This window comes from Boleophthalmus pectinirostris, unplaced genomic scaffold, assembly GCF_026225935.1.
Source record: "Boleophthalmus pectinirostris isolate CB_2022bp ecotype Guang Dong unplaced genomic scaffold, ASM2622593v1 HiC_scaffold_2, whole genome shotgun sequence".
NCBI classification, from domain to species: Eukaryota; Metazoa; Chordata; class Actinopteri; order Gobiiformes; family Gobiidae; genus Boleophthalmus; species Boleophthalmus pectinirostris.
In genome coordinates this window covers 34435604-34458522 of record NW_026571152.1, presented here as the reverse complement: position 1 = coordinate 34458522, position 22919 = coordinate 34435604, and the positions used below count along the sequence as shown (strand labels likewise).

The 22919-nt window shown below is 41.4% G+C and overlaps 1 protein-coding gene across 1 annotated transcript in view; it reads left to right on the top strand.

Annotated features, from left to right (window-relative positions):
- Positions 1–22919, top strand: part of abcc8 (ATP-binding cassette, sub-family C (CFTR/MRP), member 8) — a 169310-nt gene that overhangs the window by 13958 nt on the left and 132433 nt on the right. The window contains exons 3-6 of the mRNA XM_055155789.1: positions 1465–1606; positions 3183–3304; positions 13757–13923; positions 17019–17267. Of these exons, the coding sequence (XP_055011764.1) occupies positions 1465–1606; positions 3183–3304; positions 13757–13923; positions 17019–17267 (680 nt within the window). The remainder of the gene's footprint in view (positions 1–1464; positions 1607–3182; positions 3305–13756; positions 13924–17018; positions 17268–22919) is intronic.

The window sequence follows — 22919 nt, the reverse complement described above, 5'->3', positions numbered from 1 at the left end:
TCACTATCATAAACTGCGGTTATTAAGGGTGTAACAGTATCCAAGTCTCACGATACGATATCATCACGGCATGAACCTCACAGTACGATATTTATTGCGATATCGTGGGAAAGCTCACGATATGGTGGGGAGCGTTTCACCATGTCATAGCTATTTCCTCTTCTTATTTACCATCTTGAAATTGCATTTGGAGTCATTTGTGCATGTTTGAGTAATATTTAATGACTTATTTGCAAGACACCATATTGCCAATTAACCTCTTCTCTGTACAGCTTTTATTTTCTTCATCGTGATATAGGATTCGGCAGTATCGCGTAGTCATTTTGGTACAAATTTAATAAAATCTGTTCCTCGCTATTATGATCTTCGGTGCTCTCTTGGAAGTGCCGTCCGTTTGTTGCAATGACATTTATGCTCCTGTGTCTTTTATTAAGCCGTTTTAGATGAATATTACGATTTAAAATGTGCAAATTATAACAGAAGGATGCATAAATTGTCATAGATTATAACTATATAACAGACACAAGCACAGTCTGTCTGCTTTAATCCGTGTATCATTTGTTCATTCATTTTTCAAACTAAAACCAACAAATTTTCTTCATTATTTTTCTCCAACAATTCGATTTGTTTTTTTCAGTTTTCAATTTTGTGTTTAAATGAATAATGGAAAAAACTTTCCCGTTTACGTGACTTAAACTGCGATGCCGGACTGAACCAGGACTGAATCAGTTCCGGCACCAGACTGGGACTGAGACCAGGAACAGGACCAGTTACTGAGACAAGGAACAGGACCAGGACTGAGACCGGGGACCAGACCGGGGACTGAGACCGGGGACTGAGACCGGGGACTGAGACCGGGGACTGAGACCGGGGACTGAGACCGGGGACTGAGACCGGGGACTGAGACTGGGGACCAGACCGGGACTGAGACCGGAACTGAGACCGGGACTGAGACTGGTGACCAGACCAGGACTGAGACCTGGACTGAGATGGGGGACCAGACCAGGACTGAGACCAGGACTGAGACCGGGGACCAGACCAGGACCAGACCAGGACCAGACCGGGACTGAGACCAGGATCAGGACTGAGACCAAGACAAAACGGTTTAATCCTGTTTTAGTCCTGATTCAGTCCTAGTTCAGTCCGTATGCGGCGCAAAAGTCCAGCATCGCAGTCACGCACAAAATCGAAAACTGAAAAAAACAAATTGTTATCCGTTTTTTTCATTTTGGTTTTGGCGACACATAATGAAGAAAATAGTTGTTTTTTCATTTTCTTATTTTTGGTTTTATATTGAAAAACAAATTTATATTAAAAAATAGATTTGCTTTAACAACACTTTAAACACTGTCTAGCCATAATATTGAACAACAAACCCACTACACACACACACACTTTGTTCCTATTCTCTGTCACTCCATGCGTTTGTATTCTGCGTTCATATATTGTGTTTCCCTGTAATAGGCTGGGGCAGTCAGAGCTCCAAAGTCCACATCCATCACAGCACGTGGCTTCACTTTCCCGGTCACAACCTGCGCTGGCTGCTCACCTTCGTCCTCCTCTTCATCCTCGTGTGTGAGATCGCAGAGGGCATAGTGTCCGATGGGTGAGTCTAATTAAACATCTTAGTAATAATTCATGCTCCTTTTGGTTCAGTCATTAATCTAGTTGTATACGCAGAAATGGTTCCAGTTGTGTATATTGTCAGCTATTCTTTTTGGACATACTGTTAATCACCTGCTCGTTTCCATGGAGATGTTATTTCCTTGCTCAGAATGTTCCACAGTATCCATGAAGACAAAAATGATACACAAATTACAGGTCTGGTGTATGGAAAGGCAACCCCTTCACTGTAAGACTGCGTGTTTTTGAGCAATAACAGAACCTGTAATTCAATAAATAGATTAAAAGAGACACAGTGGAACATTCCAGGCAAAGCAATAACATCTCCATGGACAAAGCAGGTGATGGACTCCCACAAGACACATTTAAAGCAGACCTATTATGCAAAATTTACTTTTCAGAGTGTCTAACCATGTTATAGTTGTTTCTCCTCACGATTTACTCACCCGAAGTTGTATTCCGAGTGATTCATGCGAGTTTGGGCAATATTTAATTGTTTTTTTTTCAGTTTTGTCTGTCTTGTCCTTGTTTTAGTGTTACTTTATTGTGAAGCGCTATATGAAACAACGCCATATTGCAGATTAACCCCATGTTTTCACCACCCCCATAAACGCCTACTGCTCTGTACCTACTTCATTCTTCAATTTTATTTTCTTAATCTGTGATATGTGTAGGATTCAGATAACCAGGCTGGTGCCACCTAGTGCCTCTGCTTAATTTTATTTCTCTCCAGTGACAAGGTCAGGAATCAGAATACAATAAAAGCTTTGCAAGAACCCCGGAAGTTGTAGACCATGCACCAGCCAATCAGTGAAGAGCAGTGAAGCCATGACGTCAAACTCAAGCATCTGTCTGGGTCCCTTTTGTGGTACAGCACAACAGTAAACAAAGCAGTCGAGATGGATGTAGACGAAGCCGTACATTCTGTGTTGGCAACGATTCCCAAGATAGATGATTTAAAGCCAGAACAAAGAGAATGTTTAGTGAATTTTATCAAAAGGGAAAGCAGTTATTGTCCTTCTTTCTACGGGATTTGGAGCATTACATATGTCACGACCAAATAGCAGAGATTGGTTAAATAAATAAAAAATACTCGCCTACCGTCAAGAGAATGAATCTTAAAGCTGCAAGGTCAGACGGTTTCCACAAAGTGAAACCAGCTGATGAATCAGGCTTGGATTCAGCAGCATCTTGTAATCATTTTGGTACAAAATCCTACTCACTAGTGAAATGAGCTGTTATCCATCGGAGAGGCCAGTTCTTTGCTGTGATGACGTTTATGGTGACTTCAGCTCCCATTGGGCACCACAGAAGTCAGTGGATGTGCTTCTTTTTTTAAGTCGTTTTAGATGAAAATTGTGATTTAAACAACAGAATGATCCAGGGGTATCATAAATTATAACTATATAGCAGACCCAAGCACATTATGTCTGCTTTAATATGAGTTTCACCAAGGGCTTATAAATGTAAAATATTAAATCTATATTAATACTTCAATTGTAATTTGTTAACCACTTTGGGGAGCTGTTAAATCAACTCTTGTGTCTTGTGTTTTGCAGGTTCAGTCAGTCCTTGCACCTGCACCTGTACATGCCTGCAGCTCTGGCCTTCATGGCTGGGATCACATCCATCATCTATTATCACAACATCGAGACCTCCAACTTCCCCAAACTGCTCATAGGTAGTGTATTATTCTCAATTTATTATGCACAAACCTTTTTACCAAAATTGTGTCTTTTGGAGTAATATTAATCCTTACTCTGAGCTTGCATCTCCACAAATCTGACTTTTATTTGGACTGGAGTAGGGCCAGAGTAGAACCTGCTTGTTTCCATGGAAATATTGGTCCTTTGGTTGTAATATTGTAGCCAGGCTGATGCCACCTAGTGCCTCCAGTCAATTTAATTTCTCTCCAGCAACTACGTCAGGAATCAGAATACACTGGACAGTTCGCAAAAACCCCGAAAGTGCGAGTTTGGGCACCAGCCAATCAGCAAACAGTCATACATTCTGTGTTGGCAACGATTACCGAGATCGAGGATTTAAAGCCGGAACAAAGAGAATGTTTGGTGAATTTTATCAAGGGGAAAGACGTTATTGCCCTTCTTCCTACAGGATTTGGAAATACTTAATATACCAGTTAGCCCCGTTAGCGGCGCTTTACATACGTCACGACCAAATAGCAGCGATTGGTTAAATAAAAAAAAAGTACCCGCCTACCGTCAAGCGAACGAATCCTAATGCTGCAAGGTCAGACAGTTTCTACAAAGTGAAACCAGCTGATGAATCAGGCTAGTAATATTGCACAGCATAGCATGAAATTTGTCTATCTTAATTGAGAATGTTTCAAAATATCGGTTTTTAACCCTCAATTTCCATGGAATCATGCTGGTGATGTGCCACCACTAGAAAATTACATACTGTATCATTCTGGGTGAGTTTTCCTCTGGACACTCAACCCAAACATGCACCATAGGTTAAATCCTTCAGCTAAGGCAGTCCTGACTGAGCCTAGCAACAAGATTATGAAGATAGGTCCCATGTGCTGCCCACTGCTCCTGAAAGGATGGGTGAAATGGAGAGAAGAATTCCCCTACAGGGATAAAAAAAAAAAAAAAGTTCTTCAAAAAACAAACAAACAAACCAACCAACAGGAATTAACCTGGACTAGATCAGGTCTAAACAAGGACTACATTGGGACTAGACTGGCATCAAACCAAGATGAGAGTGAACCTAACTTAATGTTTCTGTTTAATAGTGTGATTTATGATGTAGAGGCTCAACGCACAGAATGACATCCATATTTGAATCTATACTTGTATATGAACAGAGTGAAGACTGAATGAATAATGAATAAGACCCATGCGCTATTATTTATTTATTGAAACTATTTGAATGCAGTCACAAATCAACATCTCAATTCACACTAGGGGCTTTGGTGACAGATGAAGCAAGATGAGCTGACATATTATTAAATATTATGTGAAATTGAGCTTTAATTAGAGCTTTTTTTTTCTTTTACACATGTTTGAGTAACCCTTTATTATCAGTCTGTCTATATCTCCACAGCTCAAAATGCTCTGTGCCGGCTACCTTTTACCTTTTGTTCAATAGTGACTGGCAATCCCACATCTTAAATCATCCAAATGAGTTTAGTGAAGGTGTACGGAGTTTAAAAACACGCCCTGCATCGACAGTTTTCAGTTTAAGAGAAGAACTCAGCCTAAATTTGCAGGATTTGTGTGTTAAACATGTTTGAATTCACACAAAACACAACTCCGGGTATGTTTGTGATGAATAAACAACATTATAACTCACTGTAAATCAAAAAATAGTGTAACACGGGCTCTTTAATGCAAGTACAATCAAAATGTGAACTTATGCCCGGTAGAATTGTGACATACTATAGATGTGTGTTCATGCATTTTTCCTTTTTATTACTCCTCTATCCCCCTGTTGCTTCCTCCATGTTTTATTAACTCATATGTGTGCAGCTCGCGTTTCAGTATTTACAACTCTGTGCACGTCGATAAATCTGAGTTTTATGTTTGATCTTCGAATCACTGGGAGACAGAAGCAGCAGTTTTACATTTCTATGGCTTGTGTTGTGTACCACTGGAGTGGACCCCAAAAACAGACTCAGAACGAGGGCAAAAATGCAAAAAAGAAACAAAGGTTTATTGACGAGGCAGGATAGGCAGTGGAGGAGCGAGGAGCCAGGAGCTGGAATGCCGGAGTCTTCCACAGCGGGAACTAGGAAATACAAAAATGCAGGTAAGTAACAGGAAGCGACGTAGAAACAAAAACTGAGCCGACTGGTAGATCACCATCAGGTAGACGAAACAATCTGGCAGAGTCTGGCTGGAGAGCTGGGCCTTTGTAGCAGGCTTGATTGCAGATGGAGAGCAGGTGCTCCCAGCAGACTCCGCCCACATCCACACAAGGAAGACTCAGGTCACAGGCAGGGGCGTGACAGTACCCCCCCTCCTAGGGGACGTCTCCGGACGTCCTACCAGGCTTGTCAGGGAAGGTCCTGTATAAATCCCGGAGCAGAGAGGCATCAAGGATGTAATGCCGAGGGACCCAAGATCGCTCCTTAGGACCATACCCTTCCCAGTCCACAAGGTACTGGTGACCCCTCCCACGACGCTGGACATCCAGGATATGGCGCACAGTGAAAGCAGGGTGATTGTCGATGATCCGGGTGGGAGGAGGGGGATCGGCCGGAGGCTGAGGGGACTAGAAACCACAGGTTTTAATAGGGACACGTGAAAAGAGGGATGAATGTTCATAGATCTTGGTAATTTGACTTTTTCGATGGTGAAAGGTCCAACAAACTTAGGAGCCAATTTACGAGACTCTACATGAAGAGGCAAATCTCGAGAGGAAAGCCAAACCTTTTGCCCTGGTTGGTAAGTGGGACATGGTACACGGTGGCGATTGGCACTCTCCTGGTTACGAAGACTTGTGCGTTTGAGTGCTGCATTGGCTGCCTTCCAAACACTACGGCAGCGTCGTAGATTAGCCTGGACAGAAGGGACTGCGACTTCCGTCTCCTGAGCAGGGAATACAGGTGGTTGAAAGCCCAGAGACACCATAAAAGGAGACATACCTGTGGCAGATGACACCAAGGAATTGTGGGCGTACTCGACCCAAGGCAAAAAAGAACTCCAAGTGGTGGGGTTACGAGCTGTGACACAGCGCAGTGCAGACTCCAAGTCCTGGTTAGCCCTCTCGGTTTGTCCATTAGATTGCGGGTGATAACCAGAGGAAAGGCTGACAGAAGTCCCTAGAGACAGACAAAAGGCCTTCCAAACCTGAGAGGAGAATTGTGGGCCTCTGTCTGACACAATGTCTGTGGGAATACCGTGAAGACGAAACACATGTTGCACCAAGAGTTTAGCCGTTTCAAAGGATGAAGGTAATTTGGGGAGAGGAACAAAATGCACGGCTTTAGAGAAACGATGCACGATGGTTAAGATAGTGGTGTTACCTTCTGACGTGGGGAGACCCGTAACAAAGTCCACTGCTATATGTGACCAAGGCCGGCTGGGGATGGGTAGAGGATGGAGAAGACCAGCAGGGGGCAGTTGACTGGATTTGCTGCGAGCGCACACAGGACAAGCAGAAACAAAGACTCTGGTGTCCCGAGACATGGAGGGCCACCAAAATCTTTGTCTAAGGAAAACTAAAGTGCGATAAAAACCAGGATGACAAGTTAGCTTGGAGGAGTGCCCCCACTGGAGGACTTGGGAGCGCACAGAGTCGGGTACAAAAAGACAATTGGGTGGACCAGTACCTGGGTCAGGTTGGGTTTGTTGGGCCTCCCGGACTAACTTCTCAATCTCCCAGCTAACGGCACCAAGAAGGAAACTTGAAGTCGAGGACTTGATCAAAGAGTCTGGTTTGTCAATGATGCAAGATGGAGGTAGGATAGGAGTGGGTTGGGTTTCAGTCTCCTCAGAAGTGGACTGACGGGACAGGGCATCTGGCTTAGTATTCCGGGATCCAGGACGGTAAGTTAAAACAAAATTAAATCTTCCCAGGAACAGCGCCCATCGAGCCTGACGGGAGTTCAACCTTTTAGCAGAACGAAGGTAAGAAAGATTTTTGTGGTCAGTCCACACAATAAAGGGGTGCTCAGCTCCTTCCAGCCAGTGGCGCCAGTCCTGGAGGGCCAAAACAACTGCCAGAAGTTCACGGTTGCCAACGTCATAGTTGGCTTCCGCTGGTGTTAATTGCCGGGAGTAGTAGGCACAGGGGTGAATTTTCTGATCCTTTGGGCAACGCTGGGACAGGACAGCACCCACTCCTGAGTCAGAGGCGTCAACTTCAACAATAAATTGTATTGATGGATCTGGATGAGACAAAACAGGAGCAGTTATGAAAAGTTGTTTGAGTGTGGAAAAAGCTACTTCTGCGTCATGAGACCACTTGAACGGGACAAGGGTGGAGGTCAGACAGGTAAGAGGAGCTGCTTTTCTACTGTAGTCTTTGATGAATCTTCTGTAGAAGTTGGCAAATCCCAGAAAACGCTGGAGTTGTTTGCGTGTCTCGGGTCTAGGCCACTCCGCAACAGCTTTCACTTTAGCCGGATCAGGCTTAAGTTGTCCCTGCTCAATGACAAAACCGAGAAAGTTAACAGTGGTGGCATGGAATTCACACTTTTCGGCTTTTACAAATAACTTGTTCTCTAAAAGTCTTTGCAGGACCAGCCTCACATGCTCCACATGTTCTTCAAGATCTCAAGAGAAAATCAAAATGTCATCCAGATAAACAAATACAAATTTATTGAGCATGTCACGGAGCACATCATTGACCAGGGCTTGGAATACGGCAGGGGCATTAGTAAGTCCGAACGGCATGACTAAGTACTCAAAATGTCCAATGGGAGTATTAAACGCAGTCTTACACTCATCTCCTTGGCGGATGCGGACCAGATGATAGGCATTGCGGAGGTCAAGTTTGGTAAAAATGTTTGCTTGATGGAGAGGCTCGAACGCAGAGTCAATGAGTGGTAGGGGATATTTATTTTTTATGGTAATGTCATTTAATCCACGATAATCAATGCAGGATCGTAAAGTTTTATCCTTCTTCTCCACAAAGAAAAATCCAGCCCCTACAGGGGACGAGGAGGGCCGAATTAAACCAGCTGCCAGAGAGTCTTTAATATACTGCTCCATAGTTTCTCTTTCAGGACGGGTAAGTTTATACAAACGACTAGAAGGCAAAGGAGCTCCAGGGAGTAAATCTATGGCACAATCATAAGGATGGTGAGGAGGAAGAGACAGTGCTTTCTCTTTGCTGAATACTTGAGCCAAATCATGATATATGGTTGGAATGGAGGTCAAATCAGGTGGACTAGGTGGAGTGGAGTTAGAACCTTTACTCACCGTGACGGCTGACTTGAGGCAATGGGAGTGACAATGAACACTCCAGCTGTTAACCTTATTGGCTGACCAGTCAATTTGTGGGTTGTGCAGCTTGAGCCAAGGTAGTCCCAAAACCACCGGAGCTTGAGGAGATGGAATGATTAATAACTGTATTTCCTCTCTGTGGTTGCCAGACAGAATAAGGGTAACAGGCATGGTGCGATGAGTGATTTTGGCTAGGTGGTTACCGTTTAGTGCATTAACCTCTCTGGGAAACTCTAATGGTTCGGTAGGAATATTCGCTTGATGAACAAGGTTGGAATCAATAAAATTATCGTCGGCCCCAGAGTCAACAAACTATGGAAAGAGAGGCACTCACGTAACCACAGCAAGGAGGTCTGAAGGAGAAGCCGGTCCGGAGAAAATTGCGTAGGAGAGGAAACATGGCTCACTAGGACCCCTCCACTCACAGGTGAGCCTGGTCTTTTGGCCGCAAGGGGCAAGCACTGATGAAATGACCTTCTTGTCCACAGTAAAAGCAAAGGCCCGACCTTTGTCGGCGTTGGCGTTCAGCTGGAGTTAGTCGGGCCCGACCCAGTTGCATAGGTTCCTCTGAATCGACAGTAGGCACAGAAGGCACGGAGGAAACTGGAGAAACCCTCTCCCTGAAGTTCATTCTTCTGGGCTGTGGGGGAAACTGACGGATACGGACTCGCTCCCTCTCAGTCAGTCTTTTGTCAATCCTAGAGGCCAGAGCAATCAAAGCCTCCAACTCAGAGGGTAAATCAAGGGGAGTTAGGTGGTCTTTAATAGTCTCAGAAAGTCCGTTGAAAAAAGCATCCACTAGGGCCAACTGATTCCACCCACTGTCAGCCGAGAGAGTACGAAACTCCAAGGCGTAATCCAGCACGCTGCGTCGTCCTTGTCGTAATGAGACCAAGGCCTTAGCAGCCTCTCGACCAGGTGAAACGGTCTGGAAGATTTGGTTGAAAGTTTTGAGGAAAAGAGGAAGGGAATTGCAGATGGTAGAGTGCCGATCCCACTCCGCTGTAACCCAGGCTCTAGCTCGACCAGTCAAGTAGGAGATTATATATGCAACTTTAGCATGGTCGGAGGGAAATGAAGCAGGTTGGAATTCGAAATGCAACTCGCATTGAGACAGAAATGGCCGACAATCGCCTGACTCACCGGAAAATCTCTCTGGACTGGACAAACGAATGAGAGAAGATCCAGGAGGAGGAAGGGCAGAAATAACTTCAGGAGTGGGAGGTGGAGTAGCTCGTGCAGGTGGAAACGATGTATCTTCCATTTGCTTGAATCGCTCAATAATGAAGTTCATCTGAGAGGATATCTGAGAAATGCCTCTTGGTGACCGTCATTAGCAGATCTGAGTTCTTCTCTGAGGCTACTCACTTGCTTCTCTTGCTGTTGAATTCTCAGTCCTTGGGCTTGGAGTGCTGCTCGAACTGGGTCTGGGGAGTCCATGTCTTGGCCAGATTGTTCTGTTGTGTACCACTGGAGTGGACCCCAAAAACAGACTCAGAACGAGGGCAAAAATGCAAAAAAGAAACAAAGGTTTATTGACGAGGCAGGATAGGCAGTGGAGGAGCGAGGAGCCAGGAGCTGGAATGCCGGAGTCTTCCACAGCGGGAACTAGGAAATACAAAAATGCAGGTAAGTAACAGGAAGCGACGTAGAAACAAAAACTGAGCTGACTGGTAGATCACCATCAGGTAGACGAAACAATCTGGCAGAGTCTGGCTGGAGAGCTGGGCCTTTGTAGCAGGCTTGATTGCAGATGGAGAGCAGGTGCTCCCAGCAGACTCCGCCCACATCCACACAAGGAAGACTCAGGTCACAGGCAGGGGCGTGACAGCTTGTTTCTATCTCGTAAATCTTGTTAATACAGTTTGAACCTCTGGCCTGTGTGCTGGCACTGACATAACTCATAATGGTCTTATTTTTATCTGCACCCTCTTGTGCATGTTTATTTTTATGAGTTGACTTTCATGATCAGGAAAGGCTAATAAATCAAATATAATGTCATTCAAAGATTAATTTTTGATTAAAGAAGAGGTTAAATCGACTTTTTTTTAGCTGACCTGCAAGCTGCCGTGTTCTAAATAGGAAATGAGCATAGGTGTGCTTCTGGCTCCATCGACTCTGGCTCCAATTCACTTTGTACTGAAAAAACGTAGCTCCTTTTATTTCACAATTTTGTCCGTAATTTCCCATTTTCAACACAATAATGGTAACATGGTGATCTAAATATGTTATGTATATGTATAAGTAAAATACCTCCGCCTTAAAATAACTTCAGTGGGCAGTTCCTTACTACTAACTTTGCAGTGTGCAGTGAAACAGTGAATACAGAAAGTTGTATGGTCTCAACAGTTTCGGCCATTAAGGCTCTGGAAGTAAATTTCCCAATAATTTCAGATAAAATGTTTAGTTTTGTGTAGTTTAGATTAGTTTATTTACTTAATGAGACAGATATATGCACAATATACATTAACCTTAACAAGAGAGATGCATTGTACCAGTATGTACTTGTAGGTATGTTTGATATGTGGTAATTAATGACCAAAGGACCTAAAATTGTATGTAAAGTTTCAGAAACACACTTTTAAAAGTTATTAAAACTAGGGGTGTCAAATTATCGCGTTAACTGCGATTAATTAATTACAGTCATATTTAGCGCGTTATGTTTTTTAATCGCGTTAATCTCATTTTTAATCTCTAACTTTACTGTTTCTGTATGCGAGTTGCTTTATTATAAAACCTGTTTTTTATGTGTTGTTGGGACAACAACACACACACACACACACACACACAAAGAACACATTTATAATTTTTTTTATTTCGGTAATTCCACTCATTGCCGGAAACCCCCACAAAACGCGCGCAGTAAGAGCGATGTAAACGTCTGTCGCACAATGGACGAAGTCGAAGAGCCAGTAGAACAGAGGCAGCAGCGCACAGGTAAAAACACATTTGTGTCTTGGAAATTATTCTCCCGACGTGAAATATAAAAGAAAATAACAAATATAAAATCGCCTACAACTTAAATGTCACTGGTGAAAACAACCTGCATAGGCTCATGATGTCTGCACTACTGTCCTATAGTGACCTGCCACATGAGGGGACACACACACAAACACACACAAACACACACAAACACAAACACACACAAACACAAACACATACAAACACGCACACAAACACACACAAACACAAACACATACAAACACACACACACACAAACACAAACACATACAAACACAAAACACACAACACACAAACACACACAAACACAAACACATACAAACACACACAAACACACACAAACACAAACACACACAAACACACACACACACAAACACAAACACATACAAACACACACACACACAAACACAAACACATACAAACACACACACAACACACAAACACACACAACACACACAAACACACACAAACACAAACACATACAAACACACACACACACACGCACACAAACAAACACAAACACACAAAAACACAAACACATACAAACACGCACACAAACACACACAAACAAACACACACCTTCATCATCGTCATCAACCTGAGAACGCGCGGACCACGTTTCCTTCCGTAGTTACTGCGCGGACACCGACGTGCGTGTGGATCGTGTTTTCTCGCGTACGCTGCGTAAACCGTGCTTCCTCCTGTGAACCTCTAAACCAGAACTAACACCAAGACTAAAACCAGGACTAAACCAGTCCAGGACTAAACCAGGACTAAACCAGAACTAAAACCAGGTCTAAACCAGGTCTAAACCAGGGCTAAACCAGAACTAAAACCAGAACTAAAACCAGGAATAAACCAGGACTAAACCAGAACTAAAACCAGAACTAAAACCAGGTCTAAACCAGGTCTAAACCAGGACTAAACCAGGACTAAACCAGAACTAACACCAGGACTAAAACAAGATTAATCCATTCCAGGACTAAACTAGGACTAAAGCAGGTCTAAACCAGGACTAAAACAAGGACTAAAACCAGTGATCTCATATATAAAGCATTTCTCTATCAATAATATTTTTAATATGGTTAAGGAAAGACTGGACTTTTTATTGTCTTTAAGTAGACAAAAGTTATTATGTTCAGATTTCCTCGTCTTTGCTGCTTTACAGCAAACAGTTTCTTATTCATGGAGACTTGGGCTCAACAGACAATTTGGAGAGATTTGTTAAACAATGAATGACTTTATAAAGTCACTTTTTAAAATCTATATTAGTCTTTTGATCTGCCACAATAATGTAATAATGAATTTAAATGAAAATACCTCAAATTGAAGGCTTTTCTCAGCAATTTTTAGGTGAGATTAAAATGAGATTAATTAGATTAATTAATTACAGATCATAATTAATTAATCTCTCAATTTTTTTAATCGCATGACAGCACTAATTAAAACATTTAGCTGAATTTTAAGATGGTTAGTCTCTGTTGTGTCTTTAAAGTGGGGAAAAGAACGGGAAATTTACTTGTGGAAGTGGGTGGGACTGTAAAGCTTCATGGTCCTGATGACATAATTATAGTATAGATCAATCAAAATGTATTTATAAAAGCACTTTTCATACAAAAGAATGTAACTCAAAGTGCTTTACAGTCATTAAAAACAGACGTGCATGCATCCGACCCCCACAACATGCACAGTCTCATCCACATATATGCACACACACACAAACATGCATACACACACTAACACACTAAAACACATGCGGTTTCTTGCATAGGGTGACCAGACTCCTCTATTTACCCAGGACGGTCCCAGTTTTGAGCCCTGTGTCCCCTGTCCCAAACTCCTTATCCAAAACCAGTGTTTTGTCCCAGTTTTATACAAGAAATGTTCCAGATGTCCTTATTTTTGAGTAATTTGATCCTTGCCAACAGTAAAGAAAGGCATAAATTGTCATTTGTTTAGGTAAAATATAGAAAATCTGCTGAAAAATGACCAAAACGTAAACAAAATTAGTCTTGAATGAGCCAAGAGTATAACAGTTTTCCTTAATTACGCACTCGTTTCACAGTTTTATTATTATCGACCACCACAAACCAGAGGTGTCCCAGTTTTTTTTATTATTTTGAAAATCTAGTCACCCTATACATACAATAAAACATGAAGCTGAATACAGACAAAGTTTGTATCTAATATCTGTACCACATGATGTCCATATCTTTCCCTGTTAATTGACTGTACCTCCTGTTCTCTGTGTCCAGCGCTGCTCATTTACTGGGTCCTGGCCTTTATCATGAAGACCATCAAGTTTGCAAAATACACAGAGCACGGCATCGGCCCGAGACAGCTGAGGTACTGCATCACTGGACTCCTGGTCCTGCTGTATGGGCTCCTGCTGACCGTGGAGATCAGTGTCATCCGGGGAAGGGTAAGGAACAGTCTCTGATTCTCTGCAAATAAGGATTAAACAAGATAAAACCGGACTAATTCACTCCTGCAAAACAATATCTTTCACATGATCACATCGCTAAGAGGACATTGATACTGTGCGGTAACTCACATAGGGGGTGCTCTACATGTATCTCTATGGTGGAATGTTCAGCAGTTACCATGAAGACTCAATACACACATCAGCACGTGAGGAGATGGTACCGGGGAAAAAAAACTGTTTGATTGATGTAACTCTCTTGATTCTGTTTCCACGCAGGAAAACAATAAAAGATATTCCACCGTATATTTTCTTTTCTTCACCGTATTTATATTCCCTACCGATCGTGTGAACGGACCGTACACAACAGAACACTTTCGTCCCATGACAGAAAGAGCAACAGCACGTTATCTACAACTTTCACTGAACCAGTCTACAGTCTAGTGGACGGTTCCTTCTCACGCGTGAATTTGTGTTATGTCCCATTCCCTATAGAATGCGGCTTTAATTTGAGCTTTATTTGAACACAATCTGACCAGAAAGAGCTGACTTGGTTGAAATTACGCATGGTGCTGTTGAACAAGTCTCTCACACATAAAATTGCAGTCACAAGGTAGCAAGTATTAGCCAATAGTTTTTCACTACGTTACGTTTACACTGAAACTAATCACTGTGTCACTGTATCGGAAACGATCTGCATCCAGACACATCATTTCTATGTCTGCATGCCTTCCCTAGCCTTATACTTATGCTAAATATGCTTTGAGCATATTTGTTTACATTTTACAGAAACGAAACTTAAAACCACATGGCTAATTTGTATAAACTAAGCGCTTGAAAAAACAGCTCACTATTGTGCTCTGATGCGGTTCAGCTTCTGTCAGACTAAAGGACACGACTCAGTGGATTATATGTGTTCTTTCTGTGACAGAGGGGTGTACTGCTGATGGTGACTCTGTCCTGTGCTTCTATTGTGTTGGAGATGGTTCATGTTAAACTTTTCAGAGGTTATGCATCTGCAGGTCGTACGCATAGACCGATATGAATGGACATATATTATAGCCTCTTAGCGTTTTGGTGATGAATTACTTTGTGGCGCATACACCTACACGTATCAACATATCAGCATTTTCAGGTGTCCACACAGTGCCAGATCGTTCCGTCTCTGGAGCCGTTTTCCGTTGGATTAGTGTGGACAAACACTGCATCCACAACGAAAACAACTGGAATATGTTCTAGTGTGGATGGGGCTCTAAGTCACTCTTATCTTTTTGTTGGAAATTACACCTAAACAGGACCATGAACATTGATCAGAGGCTCTTGAAAATCTCCTACTTATATCCACTCTGTATTTTTTCTTAATTTTTTAGATCATCTAAAAACTTTTTTTGTCTTTGTTTACTAATGTGTGCATTGTGTCACCATGGTAACTGCTGAACATTAGAACAGAAATACATGTAGATAGAACACCCCCACTGTGATATCACTGCAAAGTATCAATATTCACACATCCTAAACATGATTTCACTGCCCTGTGCTATATTTGTTTTACTAAAATAGCTCTGGAAAGGATGAAAAAACACGCCTTTAAACATTGTTCTATCGTTTAAGGTTTAATTATTCTTCACATCTGGATATTGAACCTAAATTAAACACAGTAATTGCTTTTTCAAATGCCTCACGGTCATGTGTGGTGCACTTGGTAAAACACTAAACACTGTTATTATAGCTCATGCCAGCTCTGATCATTGTGGCTGTGTTCAAATCAAAGACTGTGTATGTAAAAGGACATAGTAAACCTGCTAGCTGTTGGGTTCTAAATAGGAAGTGGGTATGCTGGCACTTCTGGCTCCATCGACTCTGGTTCCGTGTCACTTTTTCTTGAAATCCTGGCTCCCCTCACTCTGTAAGGCTACGTTCAGACTGCAGCCTGAAGTGACCCAAATCTGATTTTTTGGCCTCTATGTGACCTGTATCTGATTTTTTTAATGACAGTGTGAACGACACAGATACGATTTTTTTTTTAGAAGCGACCCAGGTCACTTGGATATGTGGTCCTGAAACCGATACATATCTGATCTTTTGACATGCGACTTCAGTCTGAACGGCCAAAGCATATTCAGCTGACCTACACGTTATCAACAAGCCACAAAAGTCACTATTCTACGGTGAAGTAGGGGAAAATTGTTAATGAACTCCTTGTCACTGAAGCGAAGCACATCACCACTCACCACTCTTGGCTACGTCTCCAGATCCACATGTTCCATTCAACGAACGTTGCTGCCACTGTCCCACAAAACGCCACGGAAAAAATCCTTGTCCTTCTCCTTCTCAATCTTCTTAAAACAAGTAAGTTGTTCATGTTCTGGCTCCGGTACAAGAGGAACTTTAAAATCTCCAGGTGCTCAATGCTCGCGTCCATGTTTGGACAACTTCTGTAAACACAGAGCACGCTCGATGCAGTTGACGTCATCGTGTCTCCAGTGCACATGTGGGACACTTTTGGGCCATTTAATGTTCACACTGGAGATCACATACAAGTCACATTTAATTGGAAATGTGAACGACCCCGCAAAAACATTGGATTTCACAAAAAAATCCTAATTGAGCATTAAGTCCTGCAGTCTGAACGTAGCCTAACTGCTGCAGTGAGACTTATCAATTTGATCTTAAAATCTTGGTTTTCACCCACTCTAAATGATCCTGGTGTTTTTTATTCCACTTTATCTATAAATAAAAAAAAATATATAATCAGGTGCCTTCTTTCCCTGAGGTCACTATCGCTAGCCTTATCAACAGGTTTGATTGACAGTGTTGCTAAGCACCCAGTCCCTCTTAAACCAGCGGTGCAGGGAGGAAGGACCATTATCTTCAGCAGCCTCATTCCTAATTGGATCTTTGGTTGCTATGATACTTGTGGTCAGAATTCCAAAAATGGAATGCAGCTCTAAATTCGCCCCTATAATTTGCGGTCTCAATGAGCTTCATTTGACTGGAGCTGAATGTTATGGGTGACGTCACACTCACTTTGTCCACTTCTTTATACAGTTTATGGTTCAGACTCAGCTCACCTAACCATAACTTCTCTTCTTTAGCGGTACATGTGTTTCGCCAACCCGAGAGAGGTGAAGCCCCCTGAGGACCTGCAGGACCTGGGGGTGAGGTTCCTTCAGCCCTTTGTGAACCTGCTGTCCAAAGCCACGTACTGGTGGATGAACACGTTCATCACATCTGCGCACAGACGCCCCATCGACCTCAAGGTCATCGGAAAACTGCCCATCGCCATGAGAGCTCTCACCAACTACATCAAGCTACGCAAGGCTTTTGAGGACCAGAAGGTCAGTGTCTCGGGTCAAGACGTGATTCATTATAATGTTAACACACATGACAGGTGCACAGTGCATATTAGCAGTAACGGACTGTCTAAGCCCTTGATTTGAGGGGTGTACAGAGCAAAACCACAGCATGGCATAGACAATAATTCACACATTGTATCCTTTTTTTCCTAAATTTGTTCCTAAACATGCTACACAGGTTTCCAGGAAGAACAGTTGATAACTAAGGTCAATTAAGTACAATCAAACAAAGAACCTGCCCAGGGACTACAAGTGAAAAATAGCAGTGGTGCTACAACCTGGTACAATGCATCTCTCCTGTTAAGGTTAATGTAAAATTTGTGGGCTGTCCCTGTCTCATTAAATAAATAAATAAATAAATAAATAAATAAAGGGCCCATATTACACTATGTTCTGACCTATGTTCTAATGTTTCCTCATCAAAAACAGACCTCACAAGATGGAACAGAGCATTTTGAGCTTTGGAGATATAGACAGACTAATAATAAAGGGTTAAACATAGGGTTGTAACAATAACCAAGTCTCACGAAATGATATCGTCACGGTATGAACCTCACAGTACGATATTTATTGTGATATCGTGGGAAAGCTCACGATATGGTGGGGAGGCTCATGATTAGGGATGTAACAATATCCAAATCTCTCGGTATAATATTTTCACGATATACATCTCACGATACGATATTTATTGCAATATTTTGTGGAGGCTCAACAGCTAAAACTGTTAATATGCAACTTTTTCCTCTTAAAATGCCTTGACAAGACTTAATCCAAAGAACTAGAACTGTTATTTCTTCTTGTAGTCTACACTGAAATGGAGCAAAGGATCATGGTCTATGTAGTTCCCTCTGTCTATTTCTGCACCATAACTCCATACTTAAGCAAAACACTTGTAATTTGATATATTGTAGTGCGGAAACCTCTCAACCAAAAAGTGTTCCATATACCAGTCTATACTAGTCATTCCCAACGTGGGGGCTGCGACTCAAATTTAGGTCCCCAAAGATTCTCAGGGGGTCCCCAGGGGTTGATTTCGTGAATTTTTATGAAGAAATGGCGTCTTAATTGCTCCTTAGTGTTCTGTAACATCTTTATTAACCAGAAAATTATTAGATTTTTCTTTATTAGACTTTAGCTTCTCGAGTAGCAGAAGAATGTACCGGTATCATGGGTAAAATAAAGGGTCGGTGGAAGAAAAAGGTTGAGAACCACTGGTCTATGCTAATCTCATCTCTAATTTAACCTCAGGTCCCTTTATATGGTGAAATGTGGATGATTCAATTAGGAGGTTAACAGTTTAACCGTGATCTAGACTGATAGTCATCTTCCCTCTGGCGTTTTCGCAGATTTAGTTGCTTAATTTCACTCAGGTTCTGGACTGTAAGAGAGATAGTGCCGTACATTTGCACTTCAGCACATCCAAAGGAACACTGTAGTAAAGATTACATAACGCTGGTCAGCCCCGGAGGCCTCTTAGCGTGACCCCCGTGTCTTCTCTGTGAGCTGCTGAACTGGAAACCCGCTGGTGCTGTGTTTGAGTGTTAGTCGTCTATAGACTCTGTGCACAATATCACCGAACAACACCACAGTTCAGTTCAATCTCCATGGGGCTTTTGCTGAGTTGTGCTAAAATGAATACATATTTAAAGGTGCATTGTGTAACTTTTTTAGTGGAGGTATTTGTCTGGAATGTTTCACAGTATGGTATTAAACCTTTCTATCTTCATGGAGACCAAAACAGACTAATGATGCCTTCACGTTCTATGGTAATTATCGTAAACAAGAAAAGCACTTGAACACAACACAACACACTCCTGCTCACAGTCAGAATGTTGTTTTTCTAGGTCTTTTTGAGCTGTAAAACCACCTGTGATTTAATAAATGTAAGGCACAGCTGTTTAACAAATGTGACAGACCCCTAACAACAAAGATCCACTGCCTTATCTTTAAAAGTGCAACCTTTAAAGATAAGGCAGTGGATCTTTTTGGCAGTGGACACGGAGCATCATGGTGGATTTCACTGATAACGTGACAAATAAAAATACACAAATAAAATGAATACTTCACTGGAAGATGCTTCTGTGTTTAGAACTATTACTGCTAATTTTGAGGCATCATAATTATTAAAGCAAAGCCACAAACTTAAAGGTGAACTGTTTAAGTTTTTGTGTTGGGAGTCTGTCACCTGCTTGTTTCTATGGATATGTCATTGCTCTGCCTGGAATGTTCCGCAGTATGACATCTCTTGATTACGTTTATTAAATTACAGGTGATTTTATAGCTCAAAAATACCTAGAAAAACAGGCATTTTGACTGTGAGTTAGGGTGACCAGACGTCCCTTTTTACTAGGAGTGTGCAAAAATATCTAAATATTGAAATATCGATATATCGTATTGTTTAATGTGATGATACAGTATGGATATCATGGGCTGCTGTATCGATATATCACCAAGAGTATTTTTTGGTATACTTTACTAAATTATTTTGTTACAGCACTACAGTTTTGTTGCTTGTTTAGAGGAAGGAAACTTGTTTATCCAAAATATTTGACATTTTTACTGTTTTGATGATTAAAATGTTTGTGTTTCATATTAACTTTGAAGAAGTGGCTTAACAAAGACTTTTAGTATCACAGCCATGATTTAGTCTTTATTTTTTACTGAACTGTATTGAATTGATTTGAAATGTATCGTATCATATCGAAAGTGCACTGTATCAAGATATGTATCGTTTCGTGGCCTACGTATCGAGGTATGTATCGTTTTGGCAACTTCTCAATGATACCCAACAGTCCCAGTTTTGAGCCCTGTGTCCCCTGTCCCAGCAGATTTATCCAAAACCAGTGACCAGCTGTCCCAGTTTTATAGAAGAAATATCCCAGGTGTCCCTATTTTTGACCAATTTGATCTAAACTAGGACTAAACTAAGATTAAACCAGGACTACATCAGGTCTAAACCAGGACTATCACAGTTTTTCACTAATCTGATCCCTGCCAACAGTAAAAAGGAGCATAAATTGTCATTTGTTTAGCTAAAATACAGAAATCCATGTTTGCAAATGACCATAAAGCAAAAAAAAAAACAAAAAACAGAAGACAGAAGCCCCTCAGATTATGATTGACACGAGAATGCACAATGTTACACACTGTTTTCACAATTTTATTCATACCAACCACCCCAACTGAGGTGTGTCACAGTTTAGAATGTTGAAAATCGTGTTGCCTCTCCACAGATCTGAGCTGTAACTTGGTCAGGCTTGGTCTTCATGGAGATAGAAAGGCTTAATACCATATTGTGAAACATTCCAGACAAAGAAATAATATCTTCATGGAGAAAAGCTGAAAAAGAAAAGTTAAACAATGCACCTTTATGTATTGCACATATAAAAATAACTGGTAATCTTTATTTGAATGAATTTTAAAGCTTGTTTATGTTATATTTGATGAATTTACTTAAAAAATGACTGTTAGTTTTGACAAACAATGAGTGCTACCGTGCATAGAGCCGATTGTGGATGCTTTCAGTGAGTAAAGAGCGCATGCATGAGCGGATCGATGCCGTATGGATTTATACTAGAAGCTCATCGTCACTGTATTTGTGGAACAGCTTCACCAGCACTGAGAGGTTTGGTGTTTTGTGCGAGCTCAGCTGATCTTTGTGAGCAGCGTGTGGGACGGAGACAAATGCCATCCATTAATCTCCGAGGATAAAGGACCCGCCAGAACACTGCACAGTAATACAATTCACTGTAATACTATTAGTTTATACTGCGCTTTCCCTGTCCTCCCATGACCAATTTATGTACGCTGTAATCTGTCATGCTCCAAACATGTCCCCTTTGAGAATAGCTCCAGCACATAATGAAAATCTCCTACCGCTGATATCCACATAACTATAGGTGAGCAGATTATAGAGATGCAATGATATGGATTTTTCATGGCTGATACTGATTCGTCAACATCCAGAAAAAACAAAAACATATATTTTTGGGCACATTTGGATTATTTTATTCTGTCATTTAAAAGAAAATTTTATTGACTCTTGTGAGCTTTAAGCCATGTTAGAATGTTGCTTAACTAGGGATGTAACAATAACCGAAATATCATGATATCGTATCATCAGAAGTCTCACAATAGTCATGAGCTGTCACAATATATCGAATTACAAGTTTCTTTGCTTAAATGCATGGTTTTACAGTAGCAACAGCTTATGATACAGGGAACTACATATCCCATGGTTCATTTCAGTGCAGACAACATGAAGAGATGTTTTCTACTTGAATTCTTGGGATTATGATGGAAATAATTCACACCAAAAACTTGTCAAGATATTTTAAAAGCAGAAATGTGTCCTATCTACAATTATATCAGCCTCTGCAAGATATCGCAATAAATACCGTACCGTGAGATGCATATCGTGATAATATTGTACTGAGAAATTTGGATATTGTTACATCCCTAATGGTTACTCAAACATGTGTGAATGAAACAAAACACAACTCCACGTATGTTTCTGATGAGGAAACAACATTATAACATGACTTAAAGGTTGTATGGAAGGTTTTTTTTTTGTTTCAAATTGTCATTGAAAGTATAAAATACCATCACAGAGACACAGCAGCCTTGTAATTATGATGACCAAAAAGAAAAGCATGAAAATCTATCGACTGTGTATGTAGTGAGGCCAGATAAACATCAGTCAATAGAAAACAAGGCTCTGTCTTTATCTATTGGCTGTTAGGTTGTCAATCAAACTCCCTATGTTTCTAGTGTAACTGACTCATCAGCGTGCGGGGATTACGTGGTTTATGCAGCGGTTCTTAGAGGCTTTTTCAAACTGTCGCTTTCTCGCAATTCACACAGTTTGTTGAGATGGTGGACAGGAATCCATGACCAGTTCGCCGCAAAAGAAAGTCAGTTTTTTAAGGTCGCTGAAAGAAGAAGAGAAGGGGAAAATTAGCGAAGACAAACTGAGGTGATTCTTGAAGATTCCTTCCAGCAATAGCACGACTGAAGCAGACAAACTGTCTAAAAACTGACGCTAAAATATTTCTAGACAGGTCACTTCAACAGTAATTCTGAACATGCACTGGATGTAAAAAAGCGTGATTTTTAGAGTAAAGAGGAGAACATTTCACTTCCCTTAAAAAATCCTCTATACAACCTTTAAAGCTCTCAAGGATCCATTTTGTGTAATATAGTACCTTTAAATCCTTTGCCACAGTCCTACTCTCCATTGAAGTGACCGTACAGCTGATTTTTGTTTGCACTTGTACATTTTGTCTAGCCTGTCTAGCCTCCTCTCCTTGGGGGTCTGGGGTCAAAGGTTGTAGTTTTCCAGTGTTTGGAAGGTTGCGGTGCTCCGTCACTGCTGCGCGTGTATCCGTGTGAATGGCGACTCTCTTCCTTCCGCCTAAACTTTGAGATTTTGAGATGAGAGAGATTTTTTTTTTTTACACTGTTTGCGTAAGCTTTATTCTTGAAAAAACAAAAAGCGCAAGTCCGATTTTCCGGTCAAAAATGATCTGAAAATGTGGTGAGATTTAAGAAGTCATGTGAAGAGGGTTGAAAAATAACTGGCTTTTTACTAAAACATGGAAGAACTACCAAAACGTTAGTTTAGTTTTGCCTAAAATATAT